This window comes from Trichogramma pretiosum, unplaced genomic scaffold, assembly GCF_000599845.2.
Source record: "Trichogramma pretiosum strain Unisexual culture from Peru unplaced genomic scaffold, Tpre_2.0 scaffold32, whole genome shotgun sequence".
NCBI lineage: Eukaryota > Metazoa > Arthropoda > Insecta > Hymenoptera > Trichogrammatidae > Trichogramma > Trichogramma pretiosum.
In genome coordinates, this window is record NW_019641641.1 from 978,490 (window position 1) to 1,000,242 (window position 21,753).

The 21,753-nt window shown below is 39.2% G+C and overlaps 2 protein-coding genes across 2 annotated transcripts; both read right to left on the bottom strand.

The window, feature by feature from the left end:
• Positions 1-1,725: 1,725 nt before the first annotated feature.
• On the bottom strand, positions 1,726-15,773 carry LOC106652637 (ras-responsive element-binding protein 1). The gene is made up of 4 exons (XM_014371709.2): positions 15,443-15,773; positions 9,818-9,900; positions 4,236-8,924; positions 1,726-4,143 (listed from the first exon to the last, which is right to left on the bottom strand). Exons 3-4 carry the CDS (start codon positions 8,670-8,672, stop codon positions 3,592-3,594), a joined length of 4,989 nt encoding a protein of 1,662 aa, XP_014227195.1. The 5' UTR covers positions 8,673-8,924; positions 9,818-9,900; positions 15,443-15,773; the 3' UTR covers positions 1,726-3,591.
• A 1,112-nt stretch (positions 15,774-16,885) lies between these two features.
• Positions 16,886-21,016, bottom strand: LOC111693849. The gene is made up of 4 exons (XM_023459721.1): positions 20,726-21,016; positions 20,197-20,461; positions 19,890-20,121; positions 16,886-16,952 (listed from the first exon to the last, which is right to left on the bottom strand). Exons 1-4 carry the CDS (start codon positions 20,912-20,914, stop codon positions 16,886-16,888), a joined length of 753 nt encoding a protein of 250 aa, XP_023315489.1. The 5' UTR covers positions 20,915-21,016.
• Between the last annotated feature and the right edge of the window lie 737 nt (positions 21,017-21,753).

The following is a 21,753-nucleotide window of genomic DNA, read 5'->3' on the forward strand; positions in this document are numbered from 1 at the left end:
GCGCTACGTGCGTCAAAGTAAAGTACTAACCACGGCAATTTCATATTACCGTTTAATTCGCTGTTTTTAAAAACATCGACTGGCTGTATATTTTTATACATTTTTAAGAATTTAGTAACTACAGTTATCGTAATTTTCAAAATAAGTATTATAATAATTGAGACGGATTGTTTTGTCTTCAGCATAGAGGGAGAAAAAAATCTTACGAATTTCATAGTCTATGGCCTATGCGATATGCACATTGCGCGAGTAATGAGTTATGAGTATCAAGGTAACTTTCTTATAGCTGCTGAGCTCTGCTGCGCGTTCGTGTTCGCGCAGACGTCGATTGAGAAGTCTCCACTCTCCACACGTGAATACACACATACATTTAACATCATTTTTAAATTTATATTTTAATAAAATATAAAAATATATTGCAGTAAAAAATTAAATTAAGTATAAACAAATATAACTAATATAATAATATAATAAATCAAGGGAGACTCCTATATTTGGATCAATAGAGAAAAAAATAAGAACGTGCAAACATTTATAAAAAAATAAATAAAATTATCGAAGTGGCTATTTAGGGCAAATTCGTGCACGAAATTTTTTGGAGTTTCGTTTACCAATTATACAATTTCGAATACGAATTTTCCCTGAATAGTCAGACCCTAAAATTATAGAATGTATTTTGATATTAAAAAAATGGTATAATTATCGGAATTTTCTTTGAGGTGTAAGAGTACTCGAAAAAACTCGACTAAACCTTGATTTCCGAGTACTCGAATATACTCGAGTTTCCGAAATAATTCAGTTCTCGAATTTTCCCGACTTGACCACATTTTCTGAGTAATCGAAGACAACTCGAGTTTCCGAAATTATTCGGCTCTCGAATTTTCTCGACTCACTAAAGAAATCAAGTACTCGAAGACTCCTGAATTCTCGTATATTTGTTTCACAATTTTTATGAATAATCGTTTGAATTTTTGCTACTTTCATAATTTTGATCAATTTTCCCTGACGTATTTATTAAGCATTAGAAGCAATGATTTTCAAGAAAGTTTTCTTGAGTAAAAATCTTTGAAATTCAAATAATATCAAACAAAACAGCTCATCAATAGCAACAGCATCATATATTTTTTGTAGTAAAAAATTGATTGGAAAATTTATAAAATGTATAAAAAATGTTTTTATCGATGTTAATGTCTATTATATTATACAAGAAATAGTTAGGTAACTTTTGATAAAAGTAAGAATAACCTTACACCACAGCTTATCACTTCTGCCAAAAAGGAAATTATTGTATATAGACAAATTCCACTAAGACATATTAGAAAAAATTAGAATGGATGCCAATCAGGCAAGGAATCAGAATGCTTGGAATACTTATGTATAACATTATCCTAAAAAAGTCGTCGAAATATATACCGCAATATTTTAGTTTCTTGCCATTTATTAACATATTCAACATTCAAAATGTAAGGTTCATGAAGTGCCTTTATTACTTAGAAATAACTTGCAAACGATATTTATTAGTACGTTCCGCATTTAGAAGACGACTGTTATCGTTCAAGTGAGTCAAACAATTTTGGTTTTGTTTTTGTTGTCAAACCACTATAAGCTCGTTTTTGAGATACTTATCAAAAAAAAAGTTGATATATTATTAAAACATTTTAGATTTATTTAAGATTATATTTTTAAGGAGATATTGCATGTTTTATTAATAAAAAGTATGTATAGTTCAGAAAATGAATACCTTTTTATTTACTTTTTTTCGTACAACATAATAAGAAATCGCAGTCCCAGCTAATCTTAATAAGTAAAATTATGTACCAATCAGTGCAGTGCCTGAGCTTATTAGCGAATCTTTCATTGAAGAATACATATTAAATTCACTAATAATCTTAGGCATACTTACTATACTTATCCGACAAAGATTTACACATTAATTGTGTAATGCAAGTGGTCGATATTTAATTGAAATAATAGACAATATATAAACGGGTATGCCAAAGACAAACCACTCTTTGGAATTTGAACGAACGACATTAAAATTTAATATTAATTTTTTATATTACATCAAATACACATTTTTTGTTTAAAACTAATAAGGCTCTTTTGGGCTGCCTCTGCATGTAATTATTTTATACTTACACGCTATACTTTTGTAAATATTGAATTATGTTACATTTTTTACTTGTATATATAAATATTTATATATGAGTGTGTAAATATTTACTCAAACATATATATATAGATATGTATATAGAATTTGCCATTTATTCGTAATTAGTAGCAAATCGTTGCCTCGTTGAAATTTTTCTAAATTATTCAGTGAAGAATTTAATTCATAATTCACTCCGTGTATAATACATCTATCTAAGAAATTCATCGTAATTAACTATTGGTACAAAAAATATCTAAATACAAACATAAATAATATTGATGTAATAGTATATGCATGATATAGATATTCCAAAATGAGAGCGCAATCGTTTCATAGAACGACGGATACGCGGAGAATAGAGAAAATGCAAAATGTAATATTTTGAATATTAAGTTTTATGAACCTTCGTGCATTTTATTTTGAATAAAGCTCAATGTCAAAAAAGTAAATATGAGAAAAATTATTCAATATAGATGTCATCTCTTTAAAAGTCAGAAAGATTATTTTTTGACATATTCAACCGCATACGAACTTTTCCCTCTCGTGCTCGACACCCTGATGTAACGGCAGGCCTCTTATCACAATCAATGTAGCCAGGCCAGTTATATCTATTTACGTTGTACGTAATATAAATATAAGCTTCGCAGTCCGCAGACGATAAGGTGATACGAGGCCCGCTGACATCGGTGCAATGGGGTTTCGACGCGGAGCTTCATTATAATAGTTTGTGCATGCAGCATCGAGTTTGTTGCACACCATAAAGAGAGCTAATCGAACTCGCCTCTCTTTACGCATCATCGACGATGTCAATTTTTTTTTTCACTATTAACGATTAAAAATATGAAACGAAAAGAAATGCGCAAGTATTTAGGATGCATGACTCGTTATTTAGATACATTATTTTTCTTTCCATGCTCGATTTGGTGCAAAACGCAATATATCTGTAATTGCAACGTTTTTTTTCATTTTCATTGAGTTAAAACTAAACTCGCCCTCGATTTTTTCTCGATTATACCCTATAATTACTGACTCGCAAATCGATAAACATTCACACGATAAAACATTTTTGCATATCAACGCACGTACGCTCATTATTCTACAAAATCATCTTTCCAGTGATGTAAGAATTCGACTGTATATAGTACCTTATTTTATTTTAATATCTTTGGATAAATCTGTATGATTCGTTGTATGAATAGGATTTTACTCAACGAGGAATCATCAAATTACAATCGTTATCATTCTCCTCTGACTTAGTAACGTAAAAGTTCAGCCTTTAGTATAGAAAAAAAATTCACGATCATGTCCAAAAAATGCCTTATACAACACATATTATTAGTTCAATGACCATTGATTAGAATAGCATCCCTTCGTTATTTTGTATTTAGCACGTAAAAGATACGAGAAACCTTTTAATTGGATTATATACTAAAGCTCAATTACTCCTGATTTCCCTTGACTCCGAGTAATTTGGCCGCGTCGTCGGCCGAAGCTTGCAGCACCTCGTCGACCATGTGTCCCTTAATGCCTAGAAGATTGGAAATCAAATCGTTGTCGTTGTTGTCGTTGGAGTCGAGGCTGCTCGCCTGTTGATGCTGGCTGCCGGCCATCAGCTTGCCCTGCAGGGCCGACAATTTCTCGTAGGGGCTGAAGTGCGTAAGACTAGTTGGGGCGGCGTCCGCCGTGGCCACGGCGGCGACCTGGGGCAGTGATGTGCGCATGCCACTCGTCGTCACGGGTGCCAGCTGATGATGATGATGATGATGATGATGATGCTGATTGATGGAGTAGTCCTCGTCGCCGCTCGTGCCCACGTACATGCTCGAGTCGACGGACTCGTGCTTCTTGCGGTGGCGCAGCATGCTGTGCTTGAGGGTGAAGCGCCGCGAGCAGATGTCGCAGGAGAAGGGCCGCTCGCCGGTGTGAGTGCGCATGTGGCGCCTGAGATCCTCCGCCGACCAGAAGCGACGCATGCAAAAGGCGCATACCACCTGCGCGCAAATAACGCCAGAGCAAAAACGAAACACGTTAACTCAATTTGGAGCTCGACAAAAAGAAGAGAAAACGAGAGCGACTGGCTTACCTTTCTGTTGCTGTAGTCAGGGAAGCGGCCCTTCTTGTCCTCGCCGTCGCTGGCGTTGGAGGCTTGCTGCTGTTGAGCCACCAGCTGTTGCGGCATGAGCTCGTCCACGCCGTCGATCTCCATGTCGAGGGCGCCCTTGGCGACCAGCACCTCGTACGACTTCTCGTGATTGTCCCTGATGTGATCGAGGCAGTCCTGCCGCTCGGGAAAGCCGCAGTCGCACAGGTGACACTTGAAGGGTGTGTCGCTGTTCACCATGCCCGGCGACAAATGCGGCGACTGTCGTCTCGAGCGGGACGCCGCGTCGTTGTTCGAGGGCGACGTCGCGTTATTGTTGTTGTTGTTGCTGCTGCTGTTGTTGTTATTGTTGTTGTTGTTGGCACTGCTGCTGCTGCTGCTCATCATCAAGGTCTTGGAACTCGTGGCCGCTTTGACGGAGCCGGAAGATTCCATGTGGTCCGACACGCCGGACGATTGGCTGTCGTAGTCGCTCTGGTCGTTGCTCGCTTTCATTTGGCTCTCCCGGAAGTCCCTCTTGGCGCTCGAATACTCGGCCAGGCCGGCCGTCTGATAATCGAACGGCTGAGGGCTATCTCGAAGGCTCGCGTCGGACTCGACGCTGTACGATCGTACCTTGTCCACTTCCTCCTCCTCGGCCCTCGCCATCTCTTCGCCGTCTTCGGCTTTATTTGGTTTATCAAGTTTATTTGACTCGTTAGCTTTGGTGTACGATTGATTATCCGCGAGGGGATGCTTGGTCGTGCGGTGCTTCTTCAGATTGCCCAGGGTGGAAAACGTCGAGCTCGGGCACTGGTGACACTTGTAGGGGCGCTCGGGAACGTTGCGCAGGGCCAGAGCCCCGTGCGACGCCGAGATGCTCGAGGCGACGTTAGCAGCCGTCGTAGTGTTGCTCGTCGTCGTCGTCGTTTGATTAATAATACTATCTTTTGCCGCTTCCTGCACCTCCGGCGACGAGGTGCTGCGCGCCCGATTACGGATCAGATTCAGATTCAGGCAATTCTTGTGCTTCCTCAACAGATGGCGATCGCAGTTGGACTTGGTGGTGAAGAGGAGCGAGCAGTAGGTGCACTGGAAGGGCTTCTGACCGGTGTGCGTGAGGATGTGACGCCTCAGCGACGAGGTCCAGGGGAAGGCTCGCTGGCAGTACGGGCACAGGACCCGGTTCGGGGCCAGCGAGTAGGCCGACGACTTGGCCTTCTTCTTCTTCTTCAGCTTCTTCTTCTTCTTGCGGCCGGAGGAGGAGCCCGAGCCCGAATTGAACGAGTCGGACTTGTCGTCGCTGCAGTCGCTCGTCGAGGCCACGAGGCCCTCCTCGTCGCTGATGTACTGCGGCTGAAACTGCTGGTACCTCTGCGAGGCGTTGTCGAGAATCTCCGAGACGCTGGCCAGATCCTCGGACTCCTGCTTCTCCGCCTTGACGCCCCCGCGCTCGCTCGTCTTCTCGCCGATCCTCGACTGATCGAGCTCGTCTTCGATCGTGTTGGCACGTTTTTTGTATAATTTACTATCGCTTTCCGGCGAGGCCAGCTCCTGTTTCGTATCTATTTCTACTTTGAGGCCGTCGGCCTCGTGACTCTGATTTACGATACCGGACTCCAACTTGTCTCTCAGCAAGCTCAGAGTTTTGTCTTTTGATTTGTTACCTTCCTTCTCTTCCTTGACGCTCTCTTCGTCGATAACGAGATCCTCGTCGGATTCGTGCTCGAGCGACTTGTTGGACTTGAGGTGTTGAGTGAGAATGGCGTACTTGACTTGGTCGGAGATCTCGTGCTTCTCGTAATTGTAGCTCTGGCTCAGTTTGGGCAGCAGGGTCGGATAGCTCGACGGCAGATGCGAGTGCCTGAGGCTCTGAAGCAGCGTGGGCGGATTGGCCGGTGGTCGGCCGCGATTCGAGTGTCCGCCTCGCGGCCGCTGGCTCCAGTGCTGCGGATGCTGCTGCTTGATGTGGCGCTCCATGTTGCTCCTGAGGGTGAACCTGGCCGAGCAGTGCTCGCAGGTGAAGGGCCGCTCGGTCCTGTAGCGGCGCTGCTTCTGCTTGGGCATCAGCACGCCGTTCTTGATGACCATCTTGACCGAGTTGGACGACGGCGAGGTCTCGATCTTGTCGGCCCTGCCGTGCATGCCACTGCTGCTACCACCGCCGCCACCGCTGCTGCTGCCGCTCTTGTTCATGAGCTTCTGATTGATGAGCGCCACGTAGTCGTTGTGCTCGGAGTTGATCGGATTGGGCGAGTGGCCGAGGGAGTGTCCGACGACGGGACTGTTGCTCGACGGCTCGACGAGGCTGCCCCCGCTGGTCTGTAGGCCGCGCACCAGCTCCTTCTGTGGCTTGTCTTTGGTACTGAGATCCTGGGCGAAGAACGGGAACATGTTGAACGGCAGCGGGAAACCGGGCAAGTTGCGATAGATCATCTGGGCATTGGCGTAGAGGGACTCGAGCGACGAGGGGGGAGCTCCCATGTTGGTGGCTTTGAGAAGCGCTTGAGTCAGCAGCAAGTGGTCCTGGCTACCGCTGTAGACGTCCTTGGGCTCGTTGCTCGAATTTTCCAGGCCGTTCTTGCTCGTCCGGGCGTCTTGCCCGATCGCGATCGCGTCGACGGCTTTGGCGGCCGCCGCGGCCTTTGCCTTTTTGCTGAGGTCCAGCACGTCCATCGACAGATCCAAGGGAATCTCGTCGAGTCTCGAGTAGCGATGAATGGGACTGTCTTTCTTGCGATCCATCAGCGCCTCCTGACTGGCCGCCGAACGAACGACCGCGGCGTCGCCGTCCGAGGAATGGGAGTCTGCCTCGTCCGAGTGTCGCTTGCGCAGCGGCTCCTCGAACTCGTCGACGGCTCGTTGAGCCTTCACCACAGCCTCCACGTCCTTGACTCTGAGCGAGGAGAGGATGTTGTCGGCGTGGATCTCCGGCCGCTTCTCCGCGCCGGGTAGGTAGATGTGAGACTTGCGCACGTCGTCGGCGCGCAGCGAGCCGCTGCGGGGCGAGCTCTGCTCGAGGCTGCTGTCGTTGGTCGCGTCCTCGTTCGGATGGTAGATGAGGGCCCGCTTGATCTCGTCGCGGGTCACCTTGCCGTGCCGGTTGCGCACGTGCCGCTCGCAGTTGGCCTTTGTGGTGAAGGCGTAGTTGCAGAGCGAGCACTCGTAGGGCCGGTCGCCGTTGTGCGAGCGCAGATGCCTGATCACCGTGGCCTTGTCCGGGTGGCTGTACGAGCACATGTTGCACGGATAGGACTGGCCGGCCGACACGTTCATGTGCTGCCGATTGTGGCCCTTGAGGGCGCGCAGATTCGGAAAGACGGCGCTGCAGAGCCGACAGGGAAACTCGCCCTTGAGCTTCATGCGCCGGAACTCGGCGGCGAACGCGTCCTGCGCCTCCTCCTCCTGGGGGTGCTGATCCTGCAGCTGCTGCTGCTGCTCCGAGCTCATCGACATCATCTCGGTGGGCAGGTGAGCCGAGCGTCGCCGGCCGTGATCGAACTCGCCGTGGTGACCGGCGCCGAAACCCTGGAGAATCGGGCCCGAGGTCACCGAGATGATGCTCTGTATGTCGGCGAGATCGCGACTGTCCTTGACCTCGCTCGACGACGACTTGTTCTGCAGATCGAGGCCGGCGAAGAAGTCGTTGCGCCGCGAGTGCTCGGGCTCGAAGGGCGGCGATCTCCGGCCGCAGTCGAACTCGTGCGCCTCGACGGCCGAGCGGCAGGGGAAGGCGCGCTGGCACTTGTCGCACTGGAAGCTGAGGTGGGCCTCGTCGCTCGAGGACGGCCTGTGTCGGGCTCGCTCGCAGGCGGCCCGCGCTATCGACGGGAACTTGTCGCTCGTAAAGTCCACGTAGGTCAGGTCGGAGAAGCCCACGACGCTGTTGTGATTGTACTCGGCGCTGCTCTGCCTCGTCGTCGGCGTCGGCGTCGTCGTCGTTGTGGAGCTCGAGTGCGACATGTACCTGTGTACGCTGTAGGTGCGATAGTTCTTGAAGGCGACATCGCACTCCGGGCAACTGATCGGATCGTCCGGATGACTCTGCTCGAGATGCGCGTCGAGCAGTTTGTAGGTGGGAAAGTCCTGCTGGCCGCAGATGTCGCACGTGTGCGGACCCGAGTCCGATTGATGCTGCTGCTTGGCCGATCGAGGCTGTTGGCTGCTCTGCTGCTGCTGCTCCTCCTCCTGACTCTTTTTATCGGCGAGCAGCAGCGAGCGAGGATCGTTGCGGTCGGTCTCGATGCACTGGCGCTTGGTCACCTCGTTGTTGTTGTACTCGTCGTGGACGATGCGTCGCTTGTGCGCCGGCCTCTGTGGCTCGCTGTCGCTGCTGCCGCCCCCGTCCGAGTCGGTGCAGCTGTGCTGCGACGTCGGCGAGACCGAGTGGTGCTCGGCGCGCAGACGCTCGCTCAGGCCGTTGCTCGCCGTGAACGCCATCCTGCCGTACCAGCTGATCACTTCGGCTTGGCTCTCCTCGAGGTAGCTGTCGCGAGGATGCTGCTGGATGCTCCGCAGCAGGTCCTTCAATCGTTCTCGTTGCTCTTCTTGCTGCTGCAACTGCTGCTGTTCTGGCGGCTCGGCCAGCCCGCCAGGGCTGGCTAGATAAGCTTCACTTCGCTTCCCGTCCAAATCCGTCGCGGCGTCGCACGGGAACGAGTGCAGCTCGACCTCGCACTTGAAATAATTGTACTGCAATTGCAAAATTGTGCCTTTGTTAATTTCCAAGGCTTCGATCGATCTATTCTTATTTTTCTAACGCGATGATAATGATAAAATACTTTTATGGACATATATTGGTTGTTTTTAAAGATATTTTTTAACAACCAGACAAATCCATCGAACTTCACCAAAAACAATCTCTTTAAAAATTGTTTCACAAAATCCTCAATTTCATCGAGCTATCACTTTTTTTCTCAAAAATTTGAAATTGAAACACGTGGTAACGCGAACAAGAACCCACAAATCAATGACAGAGATAACGAGAGTATAAAATGTGAAACATAATTTTTTCATCGATGCATCGTACAGGTGCTGTCGCGTTGAGCGCGTTGCAGCAGTCTGCTATATTTACTGTGAACTGATGAGATAATAACAATGGTATGGTAAATTTTTAAGGCTATTGTTCTTGTTTACCGAACAATACATAAATACTCGAGGAGAAATAGGCGCGCACAACGATTCTAAAAAATTTCTAATATATTGTGCCAGATCGTGTAATAAGTTGGTACATAATGACATTAAATTATGAAAAGGACGAACGAGGCAGCATTGAAGTTGTCGCGCTCGTTTCGCGAAGCTGTTTTCAATGTAACATCGGGATGTAAAAATATTTTTAATTTGTATAGGCTAGATCTCCTCTAAAGAGTTTCTTGTTCGAGTTCGATACGATCGTCAAGGTGTTTATCTTATCTTTTTCAGCGACGAGACAAAAATGACGTGTGCATATGAGAGGCCTTATCTTGAAGATTGAGAGGATGGTTCGGTATTGAGGAAGGAAAATTTATTGCGACGATCTCTGTGCGTGAGCAGATTTTCAAGGCGAATGACGCATTCGGTATATAGCTACACACAGCAACACTTACTGATGACGATGATGCAACATCCGTTCGACTATCACTGCAAGAACTCACGTCGTACCATTGATCAGTTGTGATCTCAGCAGTCACTGTAACAAAAAGAAGAATAAATAAATTTAATACTTATTTCGTTGCGAGGCTTTTCAATTGAATATTTAATTGATTGATCAAACGAACCATTAGAAGTAGAGAAATAAACAATAATAGTTCACGGTTACTCAAAGATTTAACTTGTGCTTTAAAAATTTTAAAGCAGTATCCGCAGTCTACCGGATGTTCAACGACTGATCTTCTCATTTCGTATTTTACCTATCTTTGTAACACACGCATGCAACGAGTTGATTCAGACCCACAAAAGATGTGTACAACATATGTGATTCTCGAGCGAGAAATATAGTTATATTATACATATTAAGTGTTCGTAGAAACCAGGTACAATTGCGATAAAAGCTTAAATGTTCTGTTATCGATCGCTAGAAACAATGAAAAGGCTCTCTCGCGTTAGTATTGATCGGATGGTGATTCAAGCGGATATCAATACATTCTTTACTGATTCTCACTAAGCGAGAACCGATAATAAAACTGAGGCACGCTGAAAGTGGACATTTTCTCAGCAATAATCTCGAGCTCGCGACGTTATTTCGAAGAGGCGCGAGAATCTTCGCGCCGAGAATCTCCTCGACACGTGAACATCTTCGTTTGTTTAAAGTAAAAAAAGAAAGATTAAATTTCGAAAGATCGACACTGAAGTATGCATGTAAATCCGCCGCGTAAATAACTCGTGCGAGTAATTTAATGAGAAAAATCGTTTGATAAACTCGAGAAGTATATTACTGCGCGTGCATGCTTGTGTTACTTTGAATTGTTTTTATGATACATCAATCGAGACACAAAAAATATAACAAGAGGAAAAATGACCGATAAAAAAAATATAATAAGACATTTTTCTACGTGATGACTGTATTTTTTTTTTAAAACCTCATCACTTAATCTTTTATGATGAAATCCGTATATTGCTCGAACGTATGATAGATGTTTGGCACCTTCATCAATGCGATCGCGAAGTTTCTTATAAGATAAAGTGTCACACTTACAATTTCGTTCATCGCGCGTACGTGATTTTCAAGTGAAATTAAATTAGTAAATAGATTTATAATCGCTTGGAGAATCTAAAAGAAAAAAGAACCTCAATTTCTTTATCTTAAATTGTTAGTTTGCGTGTTACGGTTTCGGGTGGGATTTGCTTTACCGGCCCAATGCACTTTTCATTGTTGGAAAATTTCTATGAAACGCACTTGTTTGTACGTAATACTTTTGTGTAATTGGCGTGTTACATTTTATCCTCAAATTTGTTCGAATGTCGTAACCTTTAAGGAAAACTATTTTGTCAAAACATAATTATACTCGAGTGATATACCAATCGATCTGAAGCATCGCCCGAATTTAAGATTGTAACAATTGTTGTTTTCAAGAAGTAAACAAAAACTAGGCGATGCGTTTTAAATGTTTTTTTTTCTAATACTGAAACCAAAAGACATAAAAAGTTGTATTACAGTAAATTTATAAACTCTTTTTAATTTTCATAAGTCCATTGAACAATTCATCTTTTAGTGGCTTAAAAAATTGTTATCTCGAACAGTAGTATATGAATACTAATATAAATATAACGAATTATTTAACGATTGCTCTATAACAATGTGCAATTTTTAAAATTTGTTTCTAACTCAAGCCTGGTAATTAAGATCATTCAGTATAATTTAAATAGCCCCAATATCCTTTTAATTCTTAACATTTGCAGAAAACAAAAATTGATTCTTACACTGGTCAAAATAAGACTTTGCATGGAAAAGAAACAAGTTGAAAGTTCATTGTAAATTAGAATTATTCGTAATGATTTTCTGCGAAGTCAAAGCAGATGAAATGTGCTTTTTAGAGCTTTGCAGATAAAGCTTCAGTAATAAATGTAAATAAATATTCTCTTATTCTTATACTCGAGTATTTTTTAATAGATAGAATGATAATTTCATACACTACAATCGCAAAAAAGTCGGTATAATATTAATATCGGAGAAGTAAATACGAAGGTTACTTTTACTTTTGATTTACGTATCAATTTCCACAAGAACTTGACACCAAACGGTATTAAATGTGAAAAAAAATTAACAAATTAATAGGAGGACAAGTAAAAGAAAAAGACACACAGGTAGAAAAGCAGAAGCGTAGAAGGGATAATAGAGCTTGATATTTTTCGGGGCGGGATGCTGGACAAAAGAGAGTGATGTTGAATATGGGGGCGTAACCTAAAAGCGGCTATTGGTTGGCCTTTCTCCGCTCGCTCCGAAGATGTGGCGGAGCCTGCGAGTAGCAAACGCCCCCAGCTTCGCCGTAAGTCTCCGCGCGCACGCGCCAAGACGTCAAGTTTAAGTTTCCTCTCTCGCTGCGCTGCTGCGTCCGAGCTCTCCCTAATGCTCGCCTCACCTCATCTTATCAACCATTAGTCAGCATAGAAAAATTGATAATTCACTCGCACGAGTGACAAGTGATTCGGTAATGAATATAAATAAATGCCTTTTTTATCTGTCGAGTAGCGATCAATAGCATCGCCGGACTTTCGAAAGATTCCTGCTCTCGATATTTTCACAATAAACGGAATTTAGATCAACAATACAACTTTTTAGACCATCTTATTTTATTCTTCGGCTTCTTGAAATAATATTTATACAAAGTTCTTGCCAAATGGTAAAAAGTATCTCATTATCGATTTTAGCCATTAATAATTCAGGACAGATTTTACGAATAGTTATTTTCATTCAAAAGCTTTTATATATTATAAATAAATTTTTCGACTCTATGTACCAACACAATAAGATGCTTAATTTATAATAAATAAACTCTCAGTGCAGCGCAGTAAAGTTCACTCGAGCTATAGGTAAAAACGTTCAAGAGTCAAGGTACAGCTTTGTAATTGTATGGGTGCATTGTTACCAATGGCAACGCCACGTCGCCCGCGCGACTCGCATATATACCTCTCTATAGTACCAGACCTTTTTTTCTTTGCTCTTTTTACCATGTGCAATATTATTACATGCACACTAAGCCATGCGCAAAACTTGTATATGATGTACACGGTAAACCTAAAATTAGCAAAAAGAGGCTAAAAAGTCTAGATGCATACGTATCTACGTGTACATCATGTATTATAAATTATACTTATAAAGTTCATGAATGAATGTATTTAAATAAAAGAATACAGAAACGCTTTTATTATTTTATGAAAGAAAATACGAAACTAATATCAAAAATAATTAATTCTTGCGGGAAATAATATCACTCGAAGAGTGAATTTCTTTTCTACTGGGTGTTCCCCGTGGCAATTTGTATCAGAACAATCACGATTCAATGTGTACTCGTTATTGCAAGTTCAATCATTAGATTGATTAAGAAAAAGAATAACAATACATGATTGGAAAGAATAGCTTTGCTTGACGAATTTTAAAACCTACGAAGTTATAAACAATTTCAAACGAGTATTCTGTACAGAATGATTTTCTAAAAGTCTCTATGGAGACCGCAAGAACAACACAACCAAGGTCTCCATATTGAATATTGAATCAAGAGTATTCAAGGCGACGCCAAAGCCAGGGTAAAAATGAGCACTTCCAAAATCATTTTACAGATACTTTTACTGAATACTTTTCTAAACAAAACTATGGTGTTCTTAAAAATAGTAAGACAAAAGCTAAGTCTCAAAAAACTAGTTAAAAAAGCTTCATTTTTTCATTGGCTTCAGAACGACCTTAAAACTATGAATATCAAATCAAATGGAAAAAATGAAGGCAGTCAAAATAAGCGTAACTATTTTGTACCCTGTTTCCGTGGCAACATTTTTTAAACCAACCAAAAGTTATTTATGTTTTTTCCCACATCACTTTGTTCAATCTGTCCTTAAAAATCGTGATTCTGGATGTATCCTTTTGCTAATTATGTACAGGACAGTTGAAAACAAGCATAAGGCTTGAGAGATGCATACTTGAAAATACTGATATAATATATCTAATGAGATCTTAAGTGACTTCAAGAAATACTTTCAAATAGATTGTGAGCATTTTCCATTATACAGTGTCCCTATATAGCTGGCCAATCAATAGACGTATTGGAAATTTTGTTCTCAATAAAATGAATATATCAAAACGTTTGCTGAACATCACACGTTATAAAATAATTAAAATGAAGGACAACTTAATTTGGCTCCTAATTTTGCGCAGAGCTGTTACAGTGATGAGTTGTAATAGCGATAGCCGGCTTAACCAGTTCCCAAGTGATATTCCCGGGTCGACCCCGCAAACGGTGGACACAGGATACTGCAAGTACTTCGGAGCTGGTATAACCAGGCGGTGAGCACATTTCGACTGGCTACGCGACTTTTCTCAAAACTTGACATCCTTTTAAAATTATGCATCAGAGGCAGGCAGCAGCCTAGTTTTAAAAACATCAGCGTACGAGAACAAGTGTCACACAAAACGGGAGTGGTGCGCGCTACGTCCAGAATCAGGCACGTGTCGTTTGATGTCACGTCTGATTGCAACCTGCCCTGCCTTAAAAGTACCACATAAACGGATGCCACTTTTTAAGCATGAAGAACCACAAGCAAATTTATAACAGGATCTTTTATTGCACTAGTCCGTGAGCGTGTGCGCACATTTTATCGAATTTCTTTTTTCCCTTCGATGCTGTGACTCGACTATAACTATTTTATATTGCAATGGCGAATGGAAAAATAAAATGCATGCATATTATAAACAATCGTGTCCTGTAAGAAACTGTTTTTCATTCGTTGGAAGTATGTAGATGAATTAATCAGTATAGTTTCTGTTGGTGCAATATTTTTGCGAATTAATTGTAATACATAAAAATTATAAACTTTTACAGTTTCGTAGAAAAATTAATAAACAAACTCATACATTTATGACATTGGGTTTCGATCGAGCTTGTGCTCATTTTACTAGGCCAAATTGAATAGATACATATCTACAGAATGCTCCATTTAGTCTAGTGATATTTTGAAAATAATACAGGTGGAAAGCACTAGCAGGTAATCTGCGCAGATAATATTGAAAAAAAAATGATTTCACAGAACCCAATTCATGAAATGTATTCTTAAATATTGTATGGCTCAATCTTATCTAATTTCAACTGACAGTCATCTTCAGTGATGACTGATTATTCTACGTAAATATCGAAAATTCATTTAAACATGGAGCTTTCGAACATGCTGTGAGTTGGCGTGACGTTGACTCTTTGAACATTAAAAACAGTTTAGAAGATATATCAAAAACACAACTAAAAAGAAATTACTTTGAAGCGAAATATTGCATAATTCATCCATTTTCATTCTGAATTAAACAATAATATTAATAATACTTTAGATTGACCAAGTTAGATTACGCAGACCACAATAATAATAAGAATATGATAATAACGACTAATCAACAACAGTGATATCTATAAATAAATAACATTGGTCTTTGAGCAATGCAATTGAGTTGTATAACAATACACTTTTTAGATGTTCAGTTTGAAATTCGTGAAAGATGGAAAATTTGCAGAAGAAGAAATAACGAGAGTACGAACCTCAAAAGCATTATCTCGTGGCAGAAGAGTTTTGCTAGTTATCTGTCATTGTATTTATACAGCCTTAACGACGTATACAGGTATACATCCAGGTATATCTATATACGTACACGTATAGATATCGAGCTTGTGCACTTATATTAGACAATATCACCGTTTGCAGTAGTCAATCACCTTTCAATGCACACCTTGTATATGTATAAACACCTGCACTCTCACTACTTTAATATATATATCACATTACGAGTGTTTCGCACCAGTTGAAATTTATTTATTTCTTTTTTTCTTTCGCAGCTACACACTGTGAACCGAGAGAGAGAGACAGAGAGGAGCAACGCGCGCGGCGGCAGCAACCGCGATGCGCTCAGACCGACAAATAGAAAGGAAATGATCTCACCCGAGAGAAGCAGCAGAGACCGCCCGGTTGACGGAGCACTCTACCTGTTTCCCCCTACCTATTTACTTTTCGTCTCTTTGCTGTGTGTGCGTTCTGTACAGGCGAGGGAGGCGCGCTCTTACGCGCGTCTCTCTCTCTCTCTCTCTCTCTCATCTGTCTTTCCTTCTCGTTCTTTGGCTGCAAATTTACTGTATGTATCCCCCCATTCTCGATTCCGAGTAAAGAGGTGGTCATCCCCTCCATACGGTAGTCTGCAGCTCACCAGTTCTAATTAGCTCTAGCGATGAACTATTCTCATACAAACATTACGCCTACTTTCAGATATCTATAATACTTTTATTTTTACGTAAAATATAATAACTTAACCAAGATAAAAGTGTAGAAGTATTTATTTAAATGTCCACCGTTTTATATTCTACTTTTTTTCTGCAGAATTAGAATTGACTATCTTTTAACCGAAAATACTGTTTTAGTGATACATTTGTTTTCAATTTTGAAAGGACTTGATGACTAATGCTCCACAACCTCATTTTCTGCTCCAAACTATCATTCTATATCAGAATTTATTGTTTTTATATGATAAATCCTTTTGTTATCTTCCTGTGTAATAAACATATGGATATAAATACATGCGTGAATCAAGTGCATATTAAATATCTATATATCCTAGATGATTTTATAGCTTACACCAGAAGCTTGTATATCGACACATCTTATCTTTGAAAACTTGCTGTAAATGTCGTTGAAAAATATTAATTTAACGATGCTAGTTTTTTGAAACACGATGCAACTGATTTAAAAGTAACGAAAAACAATTTTAAAAAACTACTCGTATTATTGTAAAATTTTTACTTTTTTTGTTCTATGAAACTTACAGACATGAGCCGATAAAGACTGTAATTACAACATCGTGTGATAAAAATCTTTAATTACGAAAGTGACGCATATGAGAATAAACATCACTTATAATATAAGCCCACATTAGCTATTATCTTAAGGTGGACGAAATTCGAATAGATTTATCTTCAAAGATGAAATTTTTTCGCTCATTCAGTTACATCCAGTTTTTCAATGACATTTATCAATAAGAAAAGAGAATCCGAGAAAATTAATCTGTTAATTTCAAGAAGTATGTGGTTAATAGCAATTTAACGACATAAATGTATCAGCATCAGCAATAGTCTTATCAATCGATGACACTGTAACATTGATCAAAGACTTCAGATTCGAGGAACGATTTCTCTCGGTAATTTTGAGAATCAAGTATAGCTGTGAGTGTGTAGCTTCAAATCTTTATTACAAGTTAAGCGTCAGTAGCTTTTGTGTTACATACAATAGCGGAAATTCAACTCTAGTTCGCGCAAGCGCGAACTCAATATTGTAGTATTGTATTTATTAGAAAAAAAACTATTTATATTTCTAATCGATTTACGAGGTAGTTCTTGCTTTGAAAAATACAGAAATCATAATTTGGCTTAAAGATTAAAAATTGTTCATAAATTACATTTTGTACATTAACAAATGGTTTTGTAGCAGCTTGTACATACACACGTGCAGCGTATAACTCAGCTATGCGCTGAGCTATACAGACAACTGCACATTATTTTGAAATGAAAGTCATGAGTTCACACTAATATGAATCGATAAAATTAGGATTTTTATTAAAACATTTTTAATTAATATTCGGAAAAGAGATTTTTTTTCGACCAAATTATTCTAGTTTAAGACTAATTTTGCATGTTATTATTTCATAAGGGATGAATAATACCTCAAAAAAGTTCAAAAACAAAGATTGATTGAAAATTCAAACATATTACTTAACTAATTTTTTTTTAATCCTTACGTCGATACAGTTGTTTGTTTAAGATTTTTTTCATACGATGCAGTCTTATCATTATTGCAGCTTTATAAATAAAACTGTCAGTGGCGTGCATGTAGACTGGGGGCGCGAATGAGGGCGCCACCTCTTCCCATGTTAATCTTACGGAGGTGTCAGAGTGCCCGTGGTCATCACGGCAGTTTTCTCCCCTCCATATACGATTTAGTATTTAAATGGAGCCTACAGGAACCTAAAGAGGAATCCTATAATACAGGAGTTCATTTTTCCTAATTTACATTCCTATCAGAAATTAAATTATGCATTAATTTACCTAAAATAAACGTTTTTTAAAGTAAAATTCCTACTGATTTTTTCAAAAAAAGATTTTCTTAAAAAGTATTTCCTAGCTATTTAAATTTAAGATGAGGTTTTTCCTGAACGCCCTATCAAATAATTTTATACATATTGAGTTCAAACAGCATCTATGTAAATATGAATAAAATATGGTCAATTTTTTTATAAGTAGTCGATAGTAATCAACATTCACATTTTTCTCGTTGTGCGATGATGTAAATATTGTAATTACTTGACTAGTACAGCTCACTTAGACGGAAAAGAGTATATCATAAAAAATCATATGTGCGTAGGTCGCTCCAAATCTTTTTACTCGGCTATTTACTGTACTGGGAATAATTCGCCAAGGAGAGATACTTGGTCAACCTGAAAATATCATACTGTAACTCTCGTTTATGCTCTGCTTTTCCCGAGTCAGAGTTTTTTTGTAAAGAAGAACTACGGAAAAAAACAATCCAATTATCTCTTGATTTTGGCTAGAATCTTTGAAAAGAAAAGTGAATCACCAAAAGCAATGGTAGAAAACTGATAAAAAAAACCTGAAAATTGTTAGAGTTGAGCATGGACGAAGTGATTATGTCACGGAGTATTTAAAATTATCCGCTGATACTATTACTCTTGATTGAGTTTTATTTCATGCTACAATAAATTTAAAATTGTAAGAAAAATTTTTTCTGGATGAATTCCCATTACAACACTTGTTGTGTAGTAGTGCTTTACCCAACTAGTGCGGATAAGCCTTTTTTCACAAAACGAGGGATTTTAACACAAAGCAAGACAAGTGCTGTCATGATTTAAAAACACAAATTGCATAGAATATTTTACAATAAAATTTATATTTGATTAATAAACTAAAGTAAAAAAACTAATAAGATACTTTCAAACCAATTAAAAAGATTAAAAATGATCAAAAATAAGCTGGACACTAACTAACTCATTAACTATTGATTGGTTCAATTATTATAAATATACTCGTTAATTTATTACATTTATAATCAGTTTTTTTCCTAAATACATACAACCTCACTATGTCAGTATCGTTGCTTATAGGTGCAATCAGGGATAATACGAAAGTGTAAATTATGATGAAATATTGAATTCGTTGAATTATTGATTTTATTAGGAAATGTTCTAGTAAGTAACCAAATGAACCTCAATTAAGGTCAACGTCCCGATTTTCGCTCAGCTAAGGGCGTTTAACAGCGAAATTAGCGTATATAAAAAGATTAAACGAATTTTCGGCAAAATAAGTGTATTTAAATGATAGTTTACATGTCCAGCTATGATACTGATACGTGTGAAAAATTATTTTCGAAGGTTTTGAGTTGAAAAAATATAAATAAAGCTGGCTCCTTTACAGTACCTATTTTCGCTCACGCACAACGTGACTGACCCGAAATTCGCTCACGTCTGTCCGTATTTTCGCTCAGCGACTTTGCTCCATTATTCAAGACAGGGTTATGTAAATAAAATTGCAATTTAGAGTAGGAAAACTTATATATTGTTTTACATATTTAAGAATACAAGAATAAAAAGTATTTTAAATGTTAGATAACATTCTTCTAAATTAAATTAGTATTGAAAAGTATAATTTATTTTTAGCTTAGTTTTCTTTATTTTCTTTTTTCCTTTTGGGTATTGACTTTGATTTTGCTGTAGGTTTGGCTTTTGATTTGGGTTTTGGTTTAGTAGCAGCTTTCGATTTTTTAACATCTTTCAATGTTTTAACTTCTTCTTGTACTAATGCTAATTTCTCTTCCTTTATTTCAATTTTTTTATTTCTCAGCATTTTAGATTCTTCTTCAAGTTTTTTCAGCTTCTCTTTTTCTAATTGTATCTCCTTTTTCTTTTCTGCTATTTCTTTATCTTTTTCTTGCTTTATCTTAGTTCGAGCTTCTCTTAAAATTTTTCTCTCTTTTTTTATTTTTTCAGCTAAATCTTTTTGGTCTTCTTTTTCTTTTTTCCACTTTCTCCATATATCACCAGTTGCAACTGCTGGAACTTTTTCTTTTGGTTGTCTTTTTCCTGGTTTAGCTGGTTCTTTTTTTGGGTAAAATAAAATATCTTTGAAAATTTTGGAAACGTGTTGAGCTTCTGGCTTTTTCACATCTGTAATTTAAAAAAAAATAAACATTATTTACAATGTTAAATATAAAATAATATAAGTAAAGAAATAGTTATTACCTTCATTTTTAATAGTTGTTGATGGATTAGAATTAAGCTCAATTTCCTTTAAAACTTTACAATTTGTATCTTTATTGCTTAAACAATTAGAGAGAGCTTGATTACTTGATTCAGGAGAATCTTCTACAATTACCATGTCATCGACGGTTATTTCACTTAAATTTATGTCAGATTCTATAACCAATTCCACATCTTGAGCTACAAATTCATTTATTACCGATTCACGAACAAATATATTTTCATCTTCTATTTTTTCTTTCTCGACCTATAATTTAAAGATAAATGTCCAAAACGTTATCAAATTAACTGGAGTGAAACATTATTTGGTGTGTCCACTAATCACTTTTTGTAAAAATGTTATAATTACAATAACAACAATTTGTTTGCACTAAAAAAAAAATAAAAAATAAAATTCATCACATCTCTGTTCATCTAAAAATGACCTAAAGATTGAAATTAAACTGTAAATAATAACTATCTTTAGAAAATGGTGTATATATTAGTTTTAAAAATTTAATAATGTTTTTACCACGATATTTGAAGTCTCAAGGGAATAGTTTTCATTGATGTTGACAGAAGGAAGAGCTGCTTCATCACAATGAGAATTATTTTCCTGGGTGCTTTTTGAATCTGCACAACGTTTCCAGAAAGTAAATAATTCAGCGTACTTTTCCTCCCCGTACCAATTACCATCTCGCTGCTTAGCATGTTTAAACATGGTTATAACATTCTTGTCAATTAACGTTTCCACAAACTCCAACTTGTTAAATTCAATAACAGGAGGTTGAGAAACAGTGTCATCATTCAGGTTTTCAATAGCTTCATCATCATNGCTCCAATTTGACTTTTTCCATCTCTTTTGTCTTTCAGCGTAGAATAAGGTACCTCATAAGCAACACTTGCAGCTCTCAAGCCCACACCTTTCTTTACAGCGGTCAGTGCATTAGCCAGCTGCTCTTGTTTATAATTCCTATAACTTTCTCTCATCTTTTTTGCTGAAGAGTCACTTGATGTTATTTTGCGTTTTTTACCCATTTTTTGACTCTGTAAACATTTCAATAAAATATATTTTAGACATATATCAATTAGGTTATGTAGACCAAGCATATGTAAATAAACTTACGATTGTGCAACTTCTGAAGAAATATTTCCTTTTGTTATACTTTATTAATTGTAATTACCAATGTAATTATCAATTTAATAACTTTCGTGTCTCTAACTGCTATAATAATATTGAAACGAAGTTCTGTAAATACCCATGCGGCATGAGCCGTGCTGCGATGTATCGTCGCACTAGGGACAAGCGGTTATGTTTGCGACGGATTGGAGCGAGCGAAAATATCAGCAGAGCATAGATCTCATGTACCGAATTTCGCTCACCTACATTACTATAAAACAACTTAAATTTTCGATGATTAATTTTTAACAATCGAATACTAAGGTATTATACTATTAAAAAAAACATTCCCGAAGTAGATCATTATCTTTAAACATGATTTATTATAAAAATTGAAATTGCAATATCTTAGCCCAAATGCTAAGATGTCGGAAAATGTC

What these genes read in the sequence shown, in the direction of transcription:
- LOC111693849 (XM_023459721.1), bottom strand. Translation starts at nt 20,914, where the DNA reads ATGTTTAAACATGCTAAGCAGCGAGATGGTAATTGGTACGGGGAGGAA. An exon ending in AACAACTATTAAAAATGAAG is followed by an intron (nt 20,122 to 20,196) that starts GTAATAACTATT and finishes TTTAAATTACAG; the next exon opens with ATGTGAAAAAGCCAGAAGCT. An exon ending in GAAGCTCGAACTAAGATAAA is followed by an intron (nt 16,953 to 19,889) that starts GCAAGAAAAAGA and finishes TGAAATTAACAG; the next exon opens with ATTAATTTTCTCGGATTCTC.
- LOC106652637 (XM_014371709.2), bottom strand. Translation starts at nt 8,672, where the DNA reads ATGGCGTTCACGGCGAGCAACGGCCTGAGCGAGCGTCTGCGCGCCGAG. An exon ending in CTGACTACAGCAACAGAAAG is followed by an intron (nt 4,144 to 4,235) that starts GTAAGCCAGTCG and finishes ATTTGCGCGCAG; the next exon opens with GTGGTATGCGCCTTTTGCAT.